This window comes from Ostrea edulis, chromosome 6 (assembly GCF_947568905.1).
Source record: "Ostrea edulis chromosome 6, xbOstEdul1.1, whole genome shotgun sequence".
Classification (NCBI taxonomy): Eukaryota; Metazoa; Mollusca; class Bivalvia; order Ostreida; family Ostreidae; genus Ostrea; species Ostrea edulis.
The window spans coordinates 73,702,350-73,725,130 of record NC_079169.1 but is presented as its reverse complement, the minus strand read 5'-3'; the positions used below and the strand labels follow the sequence as shown (position 1 = coordinate 73,725,130).

Below are 22,781 nucleotides of genomic sequence, written 5' to 3'. Positions count from 1 at the left end.
GGCAATAGTGACGTCTCCACATGAGTGAAAATATTTCGAGAGGGACGTTAAACAATATACAATCAATCCTATTTATTTTTAATTCTATACCATATTCCACGTATACATCGCAGAAGCCATGTTCAGAGGGGACATCTCATCCCTAAATAAAAGTCGAAAAAATTCTCTATTGAAAAGTGACTAAGAAATGAATAACATAATATCAGCCAATAAAAGCAAGGTTTGAAAATCTCTGTCTTCCGTTGTATATGTAAATTATATATAAGCATGTAAACTTTATGTACTCAAATGATTTCCCGATTTACTCTGACCAGTAAATCACAGAATGAGGATCCAGGGTAAATGATATTCTACTCTGATACTTCCCCCTGATTGAAGACAGTTGAGGGGCGCGAGCCAAGTATGACGCGGTCCGTACAAGGAAGTTACACCGTGTTTACTGTAGGAATACAAATGTTGTTTATCGTTTTGTTTCATGGATTATGAATGTTAATAAGGGGAATTTAATTTACTACTTTGTAGTACTATTTACTTTCTTTTTGTTGTACGGTTTAGTTTATTACTATTTACTTTCTCTTTGTTGTACGGTTTAGTTTATTACTATTTACTTTCTCTTTGTTGTTCGTTTAGTTTATTACTATTTACTTTCTCTTTGTTGTACGGTTTAGTTTATTACTATTTACTTTCTCTTTGTTGTTCGTTTAGTTTATTACTATTTACTTTCTCTTTGTTGTACGGTTTAGTTTATTACTATTTACTTTCTCTTTGTTGTTCGTTTAGTTTATTACTATTTACTTTCTCTTTGTTGTACGGTTTAGTTTATTACTATTTACTTTCTCTTTGTTGTACGGTTTAGTTTATTCATTTTTTTCTACATTCATACTCAGTAACTACTTAGAAATTGAAAAAGCTAATTTTTTTATACAGTTAAATACATTCTACATAGATGTATGAGTACTTTAATTTCTTTAGAAATGAAAGCTACTTTTAAAATACAATGGAATATTATCTAAAATGTATACAATACCCCTAACCTGCCAGAACGAACTATAATGAAGGACCATGATTGATCGAATGTATATTGTTTAACGTTCTTCTCGAAAAAAATTTCACTCATATGCACTGTCATGATCGTGTGCAGGATTGGACAAAACAAGATGGCAGACGGCATTTCCAAACAAAGGTAGGCTCTTAAAACTCTTCATTTTACCGACTTATTAGACGACGAATTTATGAATTTGAAACACTGCCTGGCCAGGGAGGCATCATTAAGTTGATTGGTTGTTGGAATTCTTACTCATGTACACGTACAACTCTAAATTCATTGATCGAAGTTGACGATGTTGCCTCGATAGAATTCGAAGCGGGCGAAGATGTTTCTAATCATGTTTTCATGCATTTTAAGAAAGATACTTTCGGTAAAATAGACTCTGCACATATATTTTGATGAAAACTTGAACCAGTGTATGCGATTTGTCCCTTAAATTGTCTTGGTTAGATGGATATCTTGACTTGAACATTTGCTAATGTGCAGGATTGGACTCTGGTCGTTTCCACGATAAACGTGCCGGATTGGACCTCAATTTTGGTTCAGGATTGGACCCTCTTTTTATCTTTATTTTCAAAATCCTTTATATTTTCGAATCTCGACTTCACTTTATCATATTTTAGTTTGATTAATGTAGCTTATTAGATTCTCAGACATTTCCAACATTACCATGGTGTATTTTGATTTTTTTTTTTTTTTTTACTGCTATCAAATTACATCGCCGTTTAAGTTCCCAACGACGACAATTGCTACTGTAAAAATATCCATTCGCTATCTCCTTCAAATTGAACCAATATAGCAGATCTATACATGAATCACCAATCTTTGCTTACGACCAGATGTAACGTTGACTGTTCGTATTCAGGATATATAAGGCAATTTTGACCTAAAATAAACACGTGAGAAATTATCATCATTTTATAATCCTCTGTAACAATATAAATTCGACGTTTCCTGAACTCAATTAACCCGCTTACATATTCCCTAATTACAAATTTTGTTATTTTGATTTTCTCCTTTGTTTCAGGTATCAAGCCCAAGAACTTCATTCCATGAGATGGGTACACTTCGAATGTGCGAAATTTGTGGTGAGGAATTCAAGACCAATTCTGAATTGCGTAGGCATGTAAAAAGGAAACTTCAATCAGAGAAATTGTCTTCGTTTGTGACCAGTGCAACACACGCTTTTGCACATTATAAAAGAAACATGAAGTAAAAAAAATTACATTGTTTTCTGAATACACGAAGTGCATACATATACCATGGCAGCCGTTTTTTATATCCGTTTATGTACATTATGAAACGATTATTTTTACGGTATTATGCTTTGTTTTACAGAGATACTACTAATCTTTTACATTGCATTTTACACATGTTGATTTGTTATTTCATTGAACCAGAAGTGTTCTTAATTTTTACTTGTTATTAAATATATTTCAAATTTATTGCGTTTGTATTGAACTGATATCAACTAGTGAAAAAATTGTGTTGAAGAGTAACCTCTCATCTGAGCAGCAAATATTGAAGAAGAAAAAACATCATGGACAAAACTGCTTTTGATTTAGGTTCATATTTCAGCTACAGGAGTGATATTGCGAATTTCTGAGAAAATATCCTTTTATTTTCTTTCATCAGTATATGCACTCTAAGGTTGAATTCAATGTAATTATAAGAAACGAAAGGTTTTTAAATACAAAAATGCTGATATTTACTACATTCCAACAAACACTTTTACCGTAAGTAAATATCCTTGTAAGTGAGTTGGCCTCGATATCTTGCACGACATATGCACTCAAGATTATTAGAATTAAAATGATATGGAAAGTTCAAAAGATGATAAATCTCGTTTTAACAATCAAAACTGGTTCCAGCAGAAGCATACACATGAAAGGCACAAGTGCATGTGGACAGATGATTAAGTATTGAAAACATGAACACCTCAACATCTTATTGTCTTTATTGTCATTGAACAGCTTTGTGAAATGTAAACCATCGTGCCTAAAGAGATTATTATACGTCAAACCATGCTCAGTTTTAATAATTCCGTGCAGATATCACAAATTTTAAGTGGTTGGGAATCGAACATGGTCTACACGTGTATATACAATATAAATGTATTTGCTTCTGCAAAATGAAGACTTTTCAACATGTTGATCTCCGAGAACAAGGCTCCTTCTAACGTGTGCAGAACTTTAGACTCATGTGCGCGGTGAAATTCTCAAACACTTAAAGATTTTTGAGCTGGCTCTTCCGGCTTACTGATAGTTCCTTGCTCCACGTGCTCTTCTAGGTTTGTCAAAACCATGGTTTTAGTAGGAGACATAAAATAGAACACACTTCATTCACTTGCAACTTTTAAGCTTAAGGAAGTCCGCTCCTGACTGGATCTGTAAGAAAAAAATGCATGTACAGTATTTAAGAAAGGGTCCAATCCTGAACCAAAATCGAGGTCCAATCCGGCACGTTTATCGTGGAAACGACCAGAGTCCAATCCTGCACATTAGCAAATGTTCAAGTCGAGATTTCTATCTAACCAAGGCAATTTAAGGGACAAATCGCATACACTGGTTCAAGTTTTCATCAAAATATATGTGCAGAGTCTATTTTACCGAAAGTATCTTTCTTAAAATGCATGAAAACATGATTAGAAACATCTTCGCCCGCTTCGAATTCTATCGAGGCAACATCGTCAACTTCGATCAATGAATTTAGAGTTGTACGTGTACATGAGTAAGAATTCCAACAACCAATCAACTTAATGATGCCTCCCTGGCCAGGCAGTGTTTCAAATTCATAAATTCGTCGTCTAATAAGTCGGTAAAATGAAGAGTTTTAAGAGCCTACCTTTGTTTGGAAATGCCGTCTGCCATCTTGTTTTGTCCTATCCTGCACACGATCATGACAGTGATATGGAGATGTCACCATTGCCGGTGAAGGGCTGCAAAATTTAGGCCTATGGCCATTGAGCAAGGAGGAGTCTTTATCGTGCCACACGGTCTCATCCGAAGGACCGCCCCATATAATTGCCTCTTACGAGAAGCAAGGGGTACTGAGGACCTATTCTAATCCGGATTTCCACAGGATTAGTGAAGGACTAATACAGGAAAAAATAAGCTTGGATATAAAAACGTGAAGGTTTCTATACGGTTTGCTTAGTTGGGATGCTTACTTTTAAGCACCTGACCCCTGACCTCTGATATTTCCAAGTGTCCGTGTTTGCTCTACTCTCAATTTCACATTCTTTATGGTATTTATGAGATTGCTTCAATTTTTCACTTTGCATTATGTTTATAGTTACCACGTAGTTGCGGCCGAATTTGACGCTTGCGTCAATAAATTTTCTTGTTTATGATTTGTTATGACTCGAGGCAAAATCTGTATTCTTAATTACCACGCACGTTGACAAAATGAATAGCACATTAATATTCTGTCTTAAATCCTGTTATCTTAAGGTGACGTTTTTGCGAAACAGAAGAGTAATGACATGTCTAGGTCTTACTATTGGGTATTAAGTTGTTGAATTGGCACGTAACAATACTACAGCATATAAGTGTAAAACAGATCAGGAAAACAAAAGCCAAGAGTTTGTATAGTAATATTACCTGACAAGAGCGACTTCCGATAACTACATCCGTGAGACAATTCGTGAATGCTTACTAACAGACACACGGGAGATAACTTTTTAAAATCAGTATGAAAACTCATACAATCCATTTTAAATGAAAGAATTTCACCTTAGTAGGAATGTTCGTGAATGATATATGCACAATCTATCGTATACGCAGAAATACATTTTTACATATCTACCAATGTTTTCATTGCATTTCACTTCTCAATGAAAATACCTTCAACTTGACATAAAACAGTAGAACGCATAAACGCTGTAATAAAAAAGAAACCAGTTAAATAACACGGGGAAATGCCAGTTATACAGAAAAACTAACAATAATTAATCTAATCACATGCAGTCCCCTGCATAATTAATAGTGAACTTTTCATAAAAACACAATGCACTTTTAGGGAAAGATAAGAATCTATGAAATCCCCTAAATTTTGTGTTCCGTACATAGGGTTTCAAATCAATCAAATGTGTTCTCCATACTCGTAACATTGACGTAAGCGGGCTATCACACTGTTATATGAATAGGATGACAATTGTTGCGTGCATTACTGTATTCCAGTATATTACATATTGTACTCTTTTTTTTAACGCTGGATAAAAATACTTTGAAAGAAAACAAACTTGATAAATTTTCTAACACGCTGTGATATTTTAATGGAATTGGATCATTTCATCTATTCATTCAAGTCATATACAGTTCACGATATGTATGTTCCGCTTTTACATATATAGATAGCACTTCCATGCTCATTGAATTTAAAGTAGAAAATGAATAGCGCACATCCGTTTTCATGTACATTAAGATGGGTCTCAATACTAAAACCGCTTCAAACACGCGGAAGAGATGGAAAATGCGACATCTTCACAAAGGGTTCTCCCCATAGTGATTGGAGTTTCTTCGATAGGAGCAGTATTCGTTTACCTGATCATGAAAATCGCGTGGGGAAGGCAATACAAGCTCCCACCGGGGCCGTGGGCATTGCCCATCGTGGGGAACCTCCCGCAACTTCATGGAAGGCATGGTTTTTACTACAAAGTCTTGGAGTTCAGACAGACTTACGGGGATATATTTAGGCTACAGATGGGAGTCCACAACATTATGTTTGTGTTTGGTCATCAGTATGTCCAGGAGCTGTTGTGTAAAAATGGGGACTTGGTGACAAAGAGGCCAAATTGGATGTACGTTCCTGATAAACTTCTTGACAAAAAAGGTAAAAATCATCCATTGGTTGATGTTGAATGTAAACTTATCTTTACCTTAAAACTTTGGCATAACCAACAACAACAAAAAAGAAAAAAAAGAAAACCTCAATTTCCCATACGACAGGTATCTGTTAACCTTTACTTCTGTAGGCAATAAAATAATTGGATTGCATATTTGTAAACAAGTCATAACTAACAAGAGGACAGGACTTGTTTTTAAATTTGAATAATGAGAGCTAGTTTTACTTAGAACTAAATGTTGTATTACATTGTATTCGCTGTATAACTTGAAGCGGTTGTACACGAATTTTATTCTTTAAAGAATTCACAACAGGTTGCAGAGCAGCTACCATGTCAAAATTAATACATGTATATAAAAAATCATTATTAAATGAGAATATTTTCAATTAACGACTATTTCATTAGCAAATTTGATGATCAAATCATTCTTACCCCTCCCAAAGGAATACCCAAACAACTTTATAGTAATTTTGTGTAAATGTTTCAAAAACCTAGTCAGTAAAACAAATTTTGTCCATCAACTACTCAGTAAACATATAACAGTCAATCAGCTAATTCTAGTCATTCAACCAAATCTAGCCATTCAACCAAATCTAGTCAATAAACTAAACCTAAATAATTAACTAAACCTAAATGATTAACTAAACCTAAAAGTAGAATGTTTCGGAGACTATGTACTACAGGGCTGAGTTTTACTAAACTTCTTATCTTACGCAAAAAATTCTTACTTAAGAATTTCGTACGTTTTAATTTAAGATACGATGCTTCTGTTTTACTAACGTGTTCTTAAAGACCGAGGAAATAAGCACCGCCTTCAATTTTACCTGGTCTGTAAACCCCTGTCAATCAGGAGAAATTTAGCTTCAGGTTGGATGCTAGAAATTGATGGACATTTAGTTACTAATCCGTGTGTATACATTGTCCACCTCGTCTCTCGATCGAGGCGTCCGTGAAATCTTTTGATGTTTACCGCGTAGTATGCCAGCTCAATAGAGAAAGTTTTGATAAGAAAATTATGGCTTTGTATTACATCTATAGTCACAAAATATAATGTATTGAGTAGAAAATCTTACATATAATTACATCAATTATAATAAATTATGATGGGTTGTGTTTAGGAAGAAGCGCGATAGAAAATTATGGATGGTTAGAACATAATTTACATGGACATGGAATTTATGCTCAAGAGACTGTACCGACTCTCATTGGAAATGTCGTGTTTATATATTATTATCAAAATTTTAATTATGAGTAAATACATCATTAAAATTCCGTTTATATTCAGTTGAAATTTTATCAGCGTCATTTTACGACGAAACATGGCAACAAAAGTAACCGCAACTCTATCAGAAGAGAAATTATCCGCTGTATGGGCCCATTTTGCATACAATGGTTGGGATTGGGATGCCGAGGAAGAAGAAGTTATATCTGAGGAAGTACCCTCCTCGCCTGGACCAGCTATTGAGGGAAATGCCGGAAGAGCTGAATGTCCCGACTGTTGGTGTAGGCCGTGCGTTATGGACGAGTCGCACAGACAACTTTGGTGGCCAGAAAATCCCGGTGTGCCGTCCAGAAAAAATAAATCTAACAGAAAAAAACTTTATAAGAAATTCTGGACTATGTTGAGTCATCGTGGGGTGTGGGACGATGATCGTTATATCGCCAGAAAATCCGTCGCAGTACGAAGGGATTCTCGTAGGAATCTGTATGTTTGGTAGACGCACGGATACAAGAGAGACATCATGCCTGACTGTGTTATTCGTAAAGTCCGAGCATGGTATCCAAACCTGATTTTTCAATGGCTAACGTCCTCAATTACAAAATAAAGTTATCGTGCTTTAACATGTTTTGATTCTTTAATTATTTTTTTTTCAATATTTTGAATAACATGCACAAGAAAAATAATTGCACTTATGATTTATCTTACGAAAACGTATACAGGTAACACAGGTAACATCCCGTGTATTCAGGAAGCTATACACGAGCTACCATTCTTCCCTCGGGGCTTCACACCTGCTTAAAATTAGCTCCGCCCCCAACTAAACTTACCTGAGGTAAACCGACCGGTCGAAAAACTCGGTCTTTAAGTTTCCATCGTAAACTTAACTTGCGAAATATCCGCAACTTACGATCTGACGCTGTGCAATCGCATTTGTTACTTTCGCTTTCAGTATTTCATAGTACATGTAAATTCAATATGGATTTACAGCAGTTGATGGGGTCCTCATTGGAGATTTAACAATTTTAAAACAAATAAAGTTCAAAATAAATAATTACTAAAATCTAAGAAATTTTTGTACAAAAATATATTTGTTTTTTATGATTGCATACGAAATATCAATCGTATTCATATTTTAGTCAGTATAGATTTAAGAAATTTGTAAAGAAATTACTTTGTGATAAATACACTGAAACCTGGTACAATAATCGAAATTAATTAATTGATGGGAAACTGTGCACTTATTTTAAACTTAAGGAGCACTTTGGTTTTGAGAACTATCTTAATAAAATTAAAAATTTTGATATTAGAAGATCTATTTGTAAGTTACGGATATCAGCTCATAAATTAATGATTGAAGTTGGTAGATATTCTGGTATTACTAGGAATGAACGAATATGTAACAAATGCAACTCCGGTTCATTAGGTGATGAGATTCATTTTTTTGATTAAATGTGAAAAGTTTGCTGATGAAAGAAAATCTTTTTGTGGTGCTATAGAAAATCTGGTCTTTTACGCTCGCTTTATCATATTATTTTAATGATCTATTAGAAAACGTAGAAATTTCATGAGATGTTCTTTAATCACACTAAGACGGGGAATACTTATACATGTTAGAAAAAAAGCAATGCCCTATTCAGAATTGTGTTAAATAGAAGTTATTGCTGCTATAACGGTCACAAACATTCGTTATATTTGCTAACGCGTCGCCCCTCACTTTGGAACCTATGAACCGACCTGGACACATTCACAAAATATTTTACAGGTGTAGTGTGGAGTTATGGAGATTCGTGGCGAACTATGCAGGCCCTACTGAAATCGGCTCAGGAAGACCCTGCCGTGATATCCGCTCTCCAGCGCCACCATACAGCCGAGTACGAGCTTTTCCAATCACATGCCAAGGACAAATCCTCTCCCCACACCCTGGAATATTTGATCCGCCAAACCGCTTTCAACTTTCTTTCTGCTTTCCTCTTGGGAAGAAGGTCAGTAGATACACATTAATACAAAATGATTTGATTTTCCAATTTAATTTTTCAATGTTCATAGCTTTAGATACAAACATCTGTCGATGATTTCACTTATCTATTTTATAACCATCTTTGAGATATGGTAATTTTTGCTTCATTTTTTGGTACTACTACAGTCCCTGAAACGTTCTACTTTACCATTTTCCCGTTCGCTCACCGTTCGTTCACCGTTCGCTCACCGTGCGTTCACCGTTCGTTCAGCGTGCGTTCACCGTTCGTTCAGCGTGCGTTCAGCGTGTGCTCTCCGTTCACAGTTTTGCGTTCAGCGTGCGCTCATCGTTCACAAAGCGTTCAGCGTGCGCTCACCGTTCGTTCATCGTTCAGTCTTTTCCTTGTCATTCGGAACACCAAAGTCAAAGGACCAATCTTGATAACAAGGCGAAAATGAAAATTGAACATGTGCGTAAGAGTGGAAGGAGACTTTCTTAATATATCAGAAATTTAATTTTGAAGTACAAAATGTCAGGATTATCCACTGTAAATGCCGAAAGGTTCATTTGAGTTTTTGTTAAAAAAAACTTCTAAATGAGAGACGAATATACATGTAAGAGCTTGTCGTTATGAATTTAACCCAAGTACAAAAAATAAGGCAGTTTCAGGTAATGAAAACCTCTTCCCCTGTGTTCAAGATTTAGCATTTACAAGTTCGGGTAAAACCACAAGTTATTATAATTATTTTGCATTGCTTGACAAGAGGTTTAAACAAGTCACCCCCCCCCACTTTGAAAAATAAAAACAAACGATGCTACATAATGTACATTGTACCGTATGTACGTGTCAGAATGTCAAAGTGATGCAGCTATTTTTACGCCTATATTTATGAAAGACATTGTCAATAAACCGATATTTAGTACTCTTGCCAACTTGAAACTTTTGTAACATTTGTCCTTAATGCAAAGATGCAATTGTTTATCTTGTACGTTTCTGCATTAGTCTTTAAACATTCTACGGTTAGTTCAGTACAATAAACAGTTTTATCTACAACAAATATTTACAAATATTGCACGATCTGACTGCAATCTATGGTCACATAAATAATGAAAATAGTAAGTTTTGTACTTACATGTGCATAAATTCTAGGATTATTTCCTCGGGTCGATGTAGCTGCGACAAATGAATGACGCAAAATTGAAAATTTAAGTAGGAATATTTAATATTGTTAGGAGTGTTAAGGTGTTGACACAGGGTATACCGTCCGTATTGTTTGTTTACTGCATCTATCTTGACTCCTTTTGGGGGTGTTTGTTAATTACGGGTATCCCAAACGATCGAGCTCGTAAAGTTTGAAGCCATACATGAACACCTGTAAATTCTGGATGTCACTACGCATATAGACTATAGTGTTCCTTTTCACATGTATTGTATTTATATTATACCCATGCATTAAATGTATATGTACACGTAATGGTACATGTATACGCAATGTACATACGAAATTTGTTTTTGTTTGTGTATGACTGTTGCGTGTATTATGTACAATTTGCGATAATTTCATGAAATATATACATGTGATGTATACTTGGTACTTGTACAAAAATATATTACATTGAATATATCCAGAACTGTAAAATACGCTGTCCGGTTCATTTCATTTTTTATTAATTTATGAAATATACATGTACATGTATTTTATTACTTGATTATGAAATAAGTAAAATCCCAGGGAAAAATCCGAAACATTCCGAGTAAACAGACAATTTTGCGTTCAGCATGCGCTCAGCGTTCGTTCACTTTCCGCTCTGCGTTCGCTCACCGTTCACCAAATTGCGTTCACCGTTCACTCTGCGTTCGTTCACCGTTCGCTCTGCGTTCGTTCACCGCTCGCTCACCGTTCAAGTGGGAAAGAAGAACGTTTCAGGGACTGTAGTATTACAATGAAAGCTTATCATTTTAAAATAAGCGTATTATTATAAGAATGATACTGATACCTAACTTGTCTTGTAGTCGATTTGTTTTCCATGAATAGGTACAGTTATGAGGACCCAGATATGATTGAAATTCGGGACAAAATATCGGAATTCGGCGTCTCCATGGCAACAGCTAACAAGGCCAATTTTTTGCCTTTTCTGGCGTATTTTGATCGATCAAAGGTAACAGACTTCATTCTTTTACAAGACAATATTCTGATATGATAATCTGTAGTGTTAAAAACAATAAAAATACAATTTTTTGTTGTGAGAAATTTGATAGAAAAATATGCAAGAAAAGCCGTTGTGGCTGAAATGAATGCAAAAACTACAATAACTTTATAATTTTAGTTTCCGAACATAAATATTTGTAGTTCTAAAAAAAAAATACTGAATAAGAGATTTACAGTACATATTTCTACCGTTTCCATCCATTCTCTCTTAATTTTTTAACGAAAACTATTATATGACTTTTGTGGTAAAATCACATGATAAAACACATTGAAAGCCGCGTAACATATGACTAAAGTCTTCATTTGAACGGAAAATTTAGTGACTGTTTTCATTTTGAGATTTTAATACCTACACGGTAAGCAATGCAAAATTAATAGTGATAGAGAGTTAGTTAAACAGTCAAATCACTTATTTCAAGCGAAGAGCAGCGTAAGTGCACATTAATTGCTATAACCGGCCGAAGCTGAAAGTAAATTTCCAGACATGAATTATGAAGGACTGCTCCGAGATTCGGTGAAGGCGTCAGTCCGAGCCGAATCTCAGCCGAGATTAGGTGCAACAGGAGAAGTAATCATTTACTCAGCACAAGCTTGCTCTTGTAAATAAAAAATCAGCCATTGAATACTTTACATGTGTCATATTATAATCATATTTTAGGCGTTATCTTAATTGAAATTGGACATGTCAGTTGTAAAATGGCCGAGTATGAATTCCTATTTGAATAATCTGGCACCTTTTTTTTTTTGCCAAATAAAAAGGAGATGACTGGAATAAATCCCATATCTTTACAGGAAATATGTTTTATCCTTTTCTTCAGTAAAATCACGTAAAAGTCATGCTGTTACTATGAATAGAACAGTGTAATTTAAAATATTCATATCTTATAAACAAATAACAACTAGAGTCAATTTGAAAACCTTGCTTTTTGACATTACCATGTTGCTTGGTTTTAACGAAGATCTTTAAGGTCTTTACATTTATAGCGATATTATCCATTGTGTTTATTTCTAGCTTCAAACAGCCGTGCGTAATCAGGAATATGTGTTCAGTCGATTTCGAGAAATCATGCAAGCCAAATCAAACGGGACAGAAGAAGAGCCTCCATCGGATTTTCTCCAGGTTTATCTGTCCAAGTCGGAGAAGGAGCTATCAGTGGATGGTATGACAGGTAACGAAACACGTTACACTCATCAAACCGTCGGAGACTTACTAGTGGTTATATCTGAAGGGGGAGGCAGTACAAGGTTGGGGTGCGTCTTGAAACACCCCCCCCCCCCCCTTGTGAATGTAGGTCAAACTCCTTGGGGGGAAGCTAGGGGGCGACTGAGTTCTGACAAAAGAAATTTTATATGTAAGTGTTTTGCACATTTCTAAAAAAAGAAAGAAAGAGAGACCATATTTGTGAGGGGGGTGCGTCTTGAAACCCCCCCCCCCCTTGTGAATGTAGGTCAAACTCCTTGGGGGGGGGGAGCTAGGGGGCGACTGAGTTCTGACAAAAGAAATTTTATATGTAAGTTTTTGCACATTTCTAAAAAAAAAAAAAAGAAAGAAAGAGAGACCATATTTGTGAGGGGGGGGGGGGCCTCGGTGCTGAATCCGCCATTGTATTTTTAAGGAAATTATGAAATTATGTTCAAGTTGGAAACAATAGTAAGTGACACTTGTCTCTGTATGATATTTAGCTTAATTCCGTCTGCGCCATAACTTTGTATTGGAAAGACTTTCAATTTTAGTATTGTAGATAGTATGTTTTAAGCCTGAACCAAAGTCAGGGCTGGGAGAAAGGGTTATTTGCTTTGCTAATTTCACGAATGTTTGAGTTCTTCAGCAAGATTTGTGTCTTTTTAGAAATCGACGTCTTACGGACCACAGTTGACATGTTTGTAGCTGGAAGAGACAATCTCATGGTGTCCACAAAATGGATACTAATGGCTTTGGTGAAGTATCCGGATGTGCAGTCCAAATGTAGATCGGAAATTCATGAGGTTTGTCAAGTGTTGAGTGTATCAAATCCAAGAAGGAAGAAGGAAGAATTGTTATTCAAATAAAAAATTTGATTCCCACGGAGTATAATTTTACAAACGCATGCATATGAATCAAGTAGCAGTCCAATAACAGCATATAAACCATTGAGACGGTGACTTATTGATTAAATGGCTTTATTTATTATTTATCTATTTTATTTTTATATTCTGCTCGAGTATCACTAATTATGCCTCCCCTCTTCCAGGGGGGAGACATTGTTTTTGTATTTTCTATCCGTCTGTCTGTCACAAAATCTGGTTTGATTGAATATAACATAACAGGATTAGGCAGCAGACAGGGCCTATATAAGTGTTCTCTCATGGTTAACATGTGCAAGTCACTGTAAGTACATGCTCAAAATATAAATGCACACTTAGCTGCAGTAAAGTAAGAGATATTAAGAAGGTATATAGTTATTGCATGTATACATATATAACACATCAGTAGTAAGTGACATTATATATCTTAGTAATGGCAAACAAGTTTCATATTGATATAGAGAAATTAGAGGGAAACAAAAGAACTTTCATTGGTAATGCCCCCCCCCCCCCCCTCCCCCCTATGTGGCTTATCGGGTAGACTCGCAACTTTCTACAATACTTCATTGGCATCTGTAGATGTGCACATTGTCGGAACGTGAGGATCCAATTATTTTCCTAAGGGGTGGAGGATGTAAATTAGCTTGTGAACACTTCTCCTATATGGCTTATCCGATAGACTTGAAATTTTGTACAGTGCTTTATTGTCCTTTACATATCTGCACAATGTCGGGACAGGAGAATTCAACGGTTACCCTTAAAAGTTATAGTGGATCTAAAAGGGATGGAGGGTGTAAAATAACTTACGAACGTTTCTCTAATATGGCTTATCGGATAGTATTCTCTAATTGCCACATGAATGGACATAAAGTGAATAAAACACTGTGCTTATTGAACAGATATGTACTGGAACGGAGCCAGTGAATCTATATTTGTGATTTGACAGGTTATTGGTCGAGATCAGAAGGTCCAAACAGAAGACAGATCAAAGACTCCGTACACGCTAGCCACCATCAAGGAAATCCAGAGAATGTACTCACCAGGTAAAGGGACGTGACTTCTCAACTGTTGAGGGTCCTAGATCAATATCTAAATGCAAAATTTAAACTTACAGATACAATATGAAATATAAATTTCCTGGTGTACACTGTTTCATAGATACAAACATTAATTTCCTACAATGACCCACGAATACAGACACCAAATTAAATCGCTTGACAAGCAAAAAAATGTTTAGCCCAAACTTCAGAATCCTAAATCATTTAAGGGAGGGAGCGGGGATGACAAGTATCAACGAAAAATAAAGCTAACACCCCCCCCCCCCCAACCTTCGAAATCTTAAAACGTAAGTGGAGGGGGTAACGTCCTCCTATCACTACATGGGTTTATTCATTACTTTAAGATTATATCCTTACCGCTCAATACTGCTACAATAAACGGCAAATGAATGTTAGCAAAATAAATGGGTCCCTGTAATGGTCTACGTACATAGACATCAATTCTTTATACTAATTATAACATCCATTCTCTATAAACACAAACACCCATTCGTTATTGTACATTGGTCTATAAACACAAACACCCATTCTCTACTGTACAATGGTCCATGGATAGAAACACTAAATATCTACTATTCAGTGTTTCATAGATACGAATCATAAAATCCTTTTCGGGCTATATCTATTGCATCATTTAAAATCTAAACAAGACTTGTTTGTGAAACACTGTATGTCAGCAAAATAATTTTCTTCGTAAAAGTTTGTATGTGGGCAAAGATAAACGATAATGAACAATAATTCTAGTACCAAATAAGATTTTGTCACAAGGAATGTATATGAGAAATATGAAAACCCTATCATTAAGGTCGTACTCTACATCGTCATAATGGCTGACTTCCTTTAAAACATGGATGAAAATATCGATATCAACAATATTTGGCTTTTCCTTTTCGATTTCAATACCTAGCCGAGTAGCTCAGTAGGTTAGAATACCGACTGCTGACCTGTAGGTCGGAGGTTCGAGTTCAGCAGGGGTTTTAAATTTTTTTCAGATCACCTTCCACTAAAACCGTATTTTTTGACAAAATAAAGTAAATTTGAAAATTTTCAACTTCAAAATATTGTTGTACATATCCTCCACTTTTCATCTACGTCAAATTTCTCTGATGTAGCACACCTCCTTAACCATTCAATAGTTGTGGCGAAAATTTCAAACGTATGTCAAACTCCCAGTTCAAGAGGTCCACATTTTGGGGTACCTGTAAAGTGCGAAACAAAATCGAAACGAAACGAAACGAAATCTGCCGAAACGAAACCCACCGAAACGAAACGAAACCTACCGAAACGAAACGAAACAGATTATATAATCGAACTCTTTTAATTATAATAATTGAAAATGGTATGTTATGCCCCTGTTAAAGTTTACACGTATAAATAAAATTCGCCTCCCCTTTGATGTAGGCTTTCGACTTGACTGATACAACGTTTTAAAAGTTGGAAGGGTAGATACCATGTGCAATTCGCTTCGGATCCATAAATTTCAGAACGGAAGGTTTCAGTCTCACAGGTCAGAAGTCTGGGGAAACACACTACACGAGGGATGGGGTCGTCGGCGTTGGATCCGCTTTTGGGCATAAATACATGTTTTCAGTATTTTTTGCTCTAAATACATGTGGATATTGTGTATTTGTATGTAGTATATCAAACGGTGGATTCTGAATATGTTAATGTCCTCCCGTTCTCTTTGTGATTTCTGCTTAAAATCCCCTTGTTCATAAGCCTTTTCAGTTTACAAAATGCCGACCTCCTCCTAACATTATTGCATTAAAAAAAATTTCGTTTTCCGTCCCGTTTTCAATTCCCCGTCTTAGCAACACCCAAAATGTATAGAGTTTTTCCATTATTGAAAGTCCTGCTTTCAATTTTCTCAGACACCAGCTTCTTCAAACAATGTATCTATGCCCAAAGGCGGATCCAACGTCTGCGACCCCACCCCTCGTATAGTGTGTTTCCCCAGATCTCTGAGACTGTAACCCTCGGTTCTGAAATTTATGGATCCGAAACTAATTGTACATGGCATTTAATCAACTATGGATATGTACTTTGTGCTTACTCCCCCCTTTCCAGCTTTTAAAACTTTGTAACAGTCAAGCCGAAAGCCTAAATCAAAGGGGAGGCGAATTTTATTTATATGTGGTAACTTTCACAGGGGCCTAAGACCATTTTTAATTATTATAATTAAAAGAGTTCGGTTATACAATCTGTTTCGTTTCGGTAGGTTTCGTTTCGTTTTGGTAGGTTTCGTTTCGTTTCGGTAGATTTCGTTTCGTTTCGCACTTTACAGGTACCCCACATTTTGGTACCAAAAGAAAGGTCTTGCTACAGGAATACACATGTGAAATATGAAAGCGTTAATACCAACCGTTCAGGAGTTATGGCTTAGGTTAGCGTTTTTGCCGACAGATGGACAGTATCCGATGACAGGGGGATAGTATACAGTTATTGATCCTCGGACAACAGCAACAGATCCGTTCGAGGGTCAAACAAAACAGCTGTTGTCCGAGGACGCAGTCAATAACTGTTTTGTTATACACCTTCATTTTCAGGTTTTTATTAGAGGTAAATGGTTTGTTTTAACTTTTAACAATTCAGAGTGATTGCGAAAATTTATCAATGTATCACTAGTTTCAAAGAAAATATACCCAATAATTACATTATTTTTTTTCTGTTTCTGTTCTTCGTCACATCTAATAAATTCTGTATTTCATCATCAGTCAAATCAGCGAGCCTCGCCATTAAGCAGCAGATCGAGAATCACGTGACTTGCGTAGCCAATAGAATGGAGCAGACTATTGCCCGGTCAAGAGTTCGTAAACTGTTGACCGGTCAAAAGACCACGAGTGTGAGAGTTGATTTAACAGTTGGTTCTAAATTGTATGGGAAAAAAATGAAGGTGTATAACTATATAAATATTGCATGTAGTTGAGGGTAACATTGAAAATTTTCACCACGAGAAAACCATTGTCAACTGAGGCTACTACGCCTCAGTTGACAATGGTTTTCCCGAGGGGTACCGTACGCGCATAAATTTGACGCATGTGATAATTTTTTTTTTATAATATCCCCCGTTGTCAAGTACTGTTACCCGTTGCTAGATACTATCACCCTGGAGCACGTGCTTTCTGTTCTCAGAGGGTAACAATATGTTTTTTCAAATGTTTTTCGACCAATCAGATTCGAGTATTTTACATGAAAGTATAATAAAAATAGTTATCAATCTCAAAATTTTATCTTAAATTTTTTATTTTAATTTTTTTTAAGGAAAAATACGAAATGACACATAATTTTTAGAATGTAGCCAGCGCTATTCACTACATCTATTTTAATAATTGATAGTTTCCTTTTTCGTATTCTATTTCAGTGACATTGACTCCATTTCATTGTCCAGAACAGGATATCAAGGTTGGTGAATACGATATCCCGAAAGATTCTATTATCATGATAGACTGTAAAGCCCCTTGCAAGGATCGACAGTTTTGGAAGGATCCAGAGGACTTCAAACCAGAACGATTTCTGGATATGAATGCGTCACAGCATCTCCCTGAGGGGTGCTACATTCCTTACGGAGCAGGTAAAGACTTGGACCTTGAAAATATCATTTTCAGGGGAATGCTTTGTCTGTTTTTATTCTCCATTTCTTTAAAAATACTAATATCACCAATTTTTCAGTAGCAATTTGTCCCTTTTTTGTAATTTTTGCGGAGTATTTTCCTGCATAACATTCATGTGCATGTGTAATTTTCATCTTGTTTATATGAATAAGGTTGGTTGCGTGATTTAGGCTCTGGATATTGGGCCGATCTAGTAATGATGCACCTTAGAGTATTCATTTCCCTGTGTATTACAGGTCCACGGTACTGCATTGGTAAATACCTGGCGGACATCTTTTTGTACACGTTTACTGCAAATATTCTTCAGAACTTCCAAGTTACGACAAGAAATCCGGAAGAACAATTGTCTTTTGAGAACGTTTTCAATCTGTTCGGTCTCCATCCACTGCACTTTGACGAGGTTACTTTAAAGGGTTTAGAATGATGCAGCATTTATTTTGATGTAGGAACATCAAAATAAAGAATAATGTTCACGATATGAACGCTTGGGACTTCTTAAAATACCGGTACATCGTGAAGAAAATGGACCGCCATGTTTGTTCCCCCCCCAAACCTTTGCAGTTGATAGTATTTCCCGAATAAATAAAAAACCTTTTAAGACAGTTTGGCAGACAGTGGAAGGTAGTGAGCATTTTCATTATCGTTTATCTTTACCCACATACAAACTTTTAGGAGGAAAATGTTGAAAAGCAATTGTGTTAACACTTGCAATTAATAAATGAACATCATGACTGCGTTCATGTAGTGATAATAAGGAAGTTAAAACAGTACTTCCGGCTCCTTAAACATTCTAGTACTCTGCTACTTAGCAGATAAAGTTGTGGTTTTAAAAGATAATAACATTTACTAACGCCCATCTTTAAAAGCACTTACATATCTCTCACGGAACAAACAATATCCTTTTGAATGAATATATATATATATATATATATATATATATATATATATATATATGATCAGCTCTTTGGAAGAATAAAGCATGTCCTAATTCGCTACACTTTTAACATTGATTGGCAAGCGATTGTAGTATGCGTTGTAAATACGTTTGTAGATTAGTGTAATTGTAGTGTTAGATGTATTTATATGTAGTTTTTGTTATTATTCTCTGTTGGTATTGGCCACATTATGTAATTCTTTTCGTTTGTCCTAAAGAAGGGACGGGTCGTCAAATACAAAAAAAATATACAAAGCACTAAAATGACCAACGACACGAACAACCAGATTGTCAAATTTTCGGGACGACCCGTCCCTTCTTCAGGACAAACGAATATATATATATATATATATATATATATATATATATATATATAATATATATATATATATATATATATATAAGTTCCGACAACACCCATTACCTATTAGTGTCGATTCCACAACGTGAATCATAGTACAAGAACTATACAAATCACTAAAATGAACGACACAAATAGATTGTTAAATTTTTGGGACGACCTATCCCTTCAGGACAAACGAAAAGGTTTACGTTAAAGGGTTAAAAGTATACGGAAAACTACGTGTACATTAAATCTACAAACGTATTTACATTGCAAATTACATGTTTATTGCTTTTGATTGCTAATCAATGTTAAGTGTGGAGTGAATTAGGACACATCCTACTGTTTGTTAATGCACTACAGCTTTTTCTTTAGTATCTAAAATTGAAACCGTGTACCAGAAATTTTCTCTCTCTGATATATATATATATATATATATATATATATATCACTAAAACAGAATAAAATTTACACATTCTAGTAAAGAATTACGACATTATTTTATAAGCGAAGTTTTGATGTAATAAGTCAAGGCGTTTAATGGAAATCGATTACAGAAGGCAGGTAGTTCTCTTTTGTGAAAGTGAAAAACATGATGTCGCGGGATATCATAGAGCAGCGAATGGCCATAACATTTTGTGTCGCACTCCGGAAATCTCCATCAGAAACTGTTAATTAAAATGCTGGAAGTGAAAAGTGAGTCATGCTGTAGTGTATAAATGGCATAGACGATTTTCTTGTGGTTGCTAGCGCCCTTGTAGAGACTATATTGGATGACGAAACGAATTCATTTGTGAAGAACTTGTCAAAAGAATAAGTAACGCTAAGGAAAATAATGGCCGCGTCACTGTCGCGGAATTATCAGATATCTTTGATGTTAGCTCCGGCACCGTCTTCAATATTCTTACTCATAATTTGGAAATGAGATGAGTTGCAGCCCGCTAGATACCCAGGCGTAAGAAGGCGCCACAGGTTGTGTGTGAAATGTAGAGGAGAATATTTGGGGAAACTGTGAAATGCGACTCTGAGACGTTGTGTTTTGACGTAACGGTTCTCCGTGGCGAAATAACATACTGTTTTTAAAATTATGTATCACAGATACTATATGATCAAACAGAATAACACAGGTCGATAAAATAAATGATTTCAAAACCAATGTGTTGAATTTTATTTTTCAAAAAATATACATATAAACGAGAGAGAGAGATATATATTGTCTGCGTATTTTTTTTGAATGACTCTCGTATATAATTTATTGTGTTTTTATTTTACATTTATAGCAAAAAGATTGTCCAACCTTCCCAGGCCTCATTAAAGTATTCCTTTTTGTCATTTTTATAGCTATAAGCTTGTATTTGTTTATCATTATTATGCATAGCTTTTAAGGGAGATATCAACCCATTTAATGAAATACTTCTATTTGCACATTTCATACTATAAATAAAGTATTTAGTTTGTAAAGACCTCGGAGTTTTCACATTTTGTATTCTCACATAAGATCCAAGTAAATGAAAGCTGAAGATAACGAACAGTGATCAATCTCATAACTCCAAGTACGAAATCTCTTTTAGAATATGTAACATGGATATGGGTCTTATTAAAACAAAAAAGTACCAAGTAGTAAGTCTTGTACTACTTCACATTCCCATAAAATGTGCTTAGTTTCGGTTTCATTGTTACAAAAAGTACATATTTCTGTGTTCTTAATTTTATGCATAAAAGGAGTTTGTTGATAGGGTTTTGTGGTTTCTTCGAAATTGAAACCATTGAAGTTTTGTAAGATTAAATATTTGATTCCATCTAGTTTCCCCTGAGAGCACTTCTTGGTTATCTTTTAATATTCCATATAGGATTTTTATTTTGTTGCTCTAAGTATAGAGTAGATATTTTGGGAGATGTAGCGACCACATATTTTTGTCAAGAGATTTATATTCATCTTTTCCACCCAATATTTTATCGCAGCTACAATTCCATTATATTCAAGAAAAATGCACTTTCATTTTATATGTTGAATTGAACGCATTTAAGTCCATAAACAAACTATCTTCATTTAATAAATCATTGATACACACAATATTGTTTTCATACAAATTCTTACAAAATATACTTTTCTTAACCACTATAATATTTGTGTTGTAAATTAGTGGTTCCATGGCTGCATAAAGTGTTGACTCAGGATTTTTTCCAGGAATATAATATTTGTGTTGTAAATTAGTGGTTCCATGGCTGCATTAAGTGTTGACTCAGGATTTTTTCCAGGAAAGTAAACTTAATAAATTAATTATTAATAAACTTAAAAAGTAAACACAACTTTTTCTAGAATTAAAACGGCTATTCCACCAAAATATCTTGAACAATTTTTGGAAAAGAATTCAAACTGTTCTCATTAGTTCTTAATAGTATCTTGAACTTATCAAAGATAGATCTACAAAGATTCGTATTCATGACCCGATGTTCATGTATTATTTTTGTGCATTATTACTTTAAAGCAGATCAATTACTTTATAATTCCAATGTTATTTATTACAATTGTTTTGATTGGACAAAAATAAAGCTGAACAAGAGTTTATACATCAATAAATCCGAAAACGCGATGTATTCATACACACATAAAAACAAATAACATAGTGCGGGGAAACTATTCAAATTTTTACAATCGTTAATAAAGTGAATGAATTGGAATTATAAGAATCAAACATTCTTTTTGAAGAATTTATCGATGTGTAAACTCCGGACATTTTACTCACAAACTTAACATAAAAGTGCTTCGCACTTTTATTCTGTTTGTGAGTAAAATGTCCGGAGTTTACACATCGATAAATTCTTCAAAAAGAATGTTTAATCCTATAATAAAGTTGTCTAGCTTGTCGAATTCACCTTTCTTGTGTATTAATAAAAGTACTGAACATTTTTTGATAGAATGTTTATTCATTTTATCTTCGAAAATTTAAATCAAGGCATTGTAAATATGTATATATATATACTCCAAAACATCTTGAACTCTGTAGGTATACCTGTGAAAATAACGAACAGCGATCAATCTCATAACTCCTATACGCAATACAAAATAAAGAGTTGGGCAAACACAGACCCTGGATATACCAGAGGTGGGATCGGGTGTCTAGGAGTAAGCTTCCCCTGTCGACCAAACGCACCCACCGTGAGCCCTACATCCCGATCAGGTAAACGGAGTTATCCGTAATCAAAATCAGTGTGCCAAGAATGGCCTAACAATTGGTATGAAAAAAAGTAAGACGGATTTGACCTAATGGTAGGTTGTATTGACAAACTAGATCATTATAGCCTTACTGCTTTAGCACATTCTGGAATGCTTGGAAATTGATCACAGAATTCGTTTTCCTTTTCTGTTAGAGTATTATGAATATCTATCTGATGTAGATAGTTATTAATTTTATTCAAAGATATATTTTTGAAGCAAATATGTTCTCGTAATATAAACAAATGGTCTAGTATACGAGGGCGAGTCA

At 35.0% G+C, this 22,781-nt stretch overlaps 1 protein-coding gene and 2 long non-coding RNA genes across 3 annotated transcripts; 2 read left to right on the top strand and 1 right to left on the bottom strand.

Annotated features, from left to right (window-relative positions):
* The first annotated feature begins 312 nt into the window (after nucleotides 1-312).
* LOC130046947 (uncharacterized) lies at nucleotides 313-2,491 on the top strand. Its single transcript, XR_008796018.1, has 2 exons — nucleotides 313-1,183; nucleotides 2,076-2,491. It is a non-coding gene; the product is annotated as an uncharacterized LOC130046947 (long non-coding RNA).
* A 498-nt stretch (nucleotides 2,492-2,989) lies between these two features.
* LOC125646313 (uncharacterized) lies at nucleotides 2,990-5,047 on the bottom strand. Its single transcript, XR_007359678.2, has 2 exons — nucleotides 3,893-5,047; nucleotides 2,990-3,435 (listed from the first exon to the last, which is right to left on the bottom strand). It is a non-coding gene; the product is annotated as an uncharacterized LOC125646313 (long non-coding RNA).
* Nucleotides 5,048-5,480: 433 nt separating this feature from the next.
* LOC125646312 (cytochrome P450 2H1-like) lies at nucleotides 5,481-20,449 on the top strand. The gene is made up of 8 exons (XM_048872544.2): nucleotides 5,481-5,881; nucleotides 8,879-9,098; nucleotides 11,110-11,233; nucleotides 12,296-12,452; nucleotides 13,133-13,269; nucleotides 14,294-14,390; nucleotides 17,767-17,976; nucleotides 18,253-20,449. Exons 1-8 carry the CDS (start codon nucleotides 5,515-5,517, stop codon nucleotides 18,438-18,440), a joined length of 1,500 nt encoding a protein of 499 aa, XP_048728501.2. The 5' UTR covers nucleotides 5,481-5,514; the 3' UTR covers nucleotides 18,441-20,449.
* Nucleotides 20,450-22,781: the final 2,332 nt, after the last annotated feature.

Bases quoted from the DNA above. Each gene is read 5' to 3' on its own strand.
- LOC125646312 (XM_048872544.2), top strand. From the start codon at position 5,515: ATGGAAAATGCGACATCTTCACAAAGGGTTCTCCCCATAGTGATTGGA. The intron at 5,882-8,878 runs GTAAAAATCATC...AATATTTTACAG, and splicing joins TAAACTTCTTGACAAAAAAG to GTGTAGTGTGGAGTTATGGA. The intron at 9,099-11,109 runs GTCAGTAGATAC...TTCCATGAATAG, and splicing joins GCTTTCCTCTTGGGAAGAAG to GTACAGTTATGAGGACCCAG.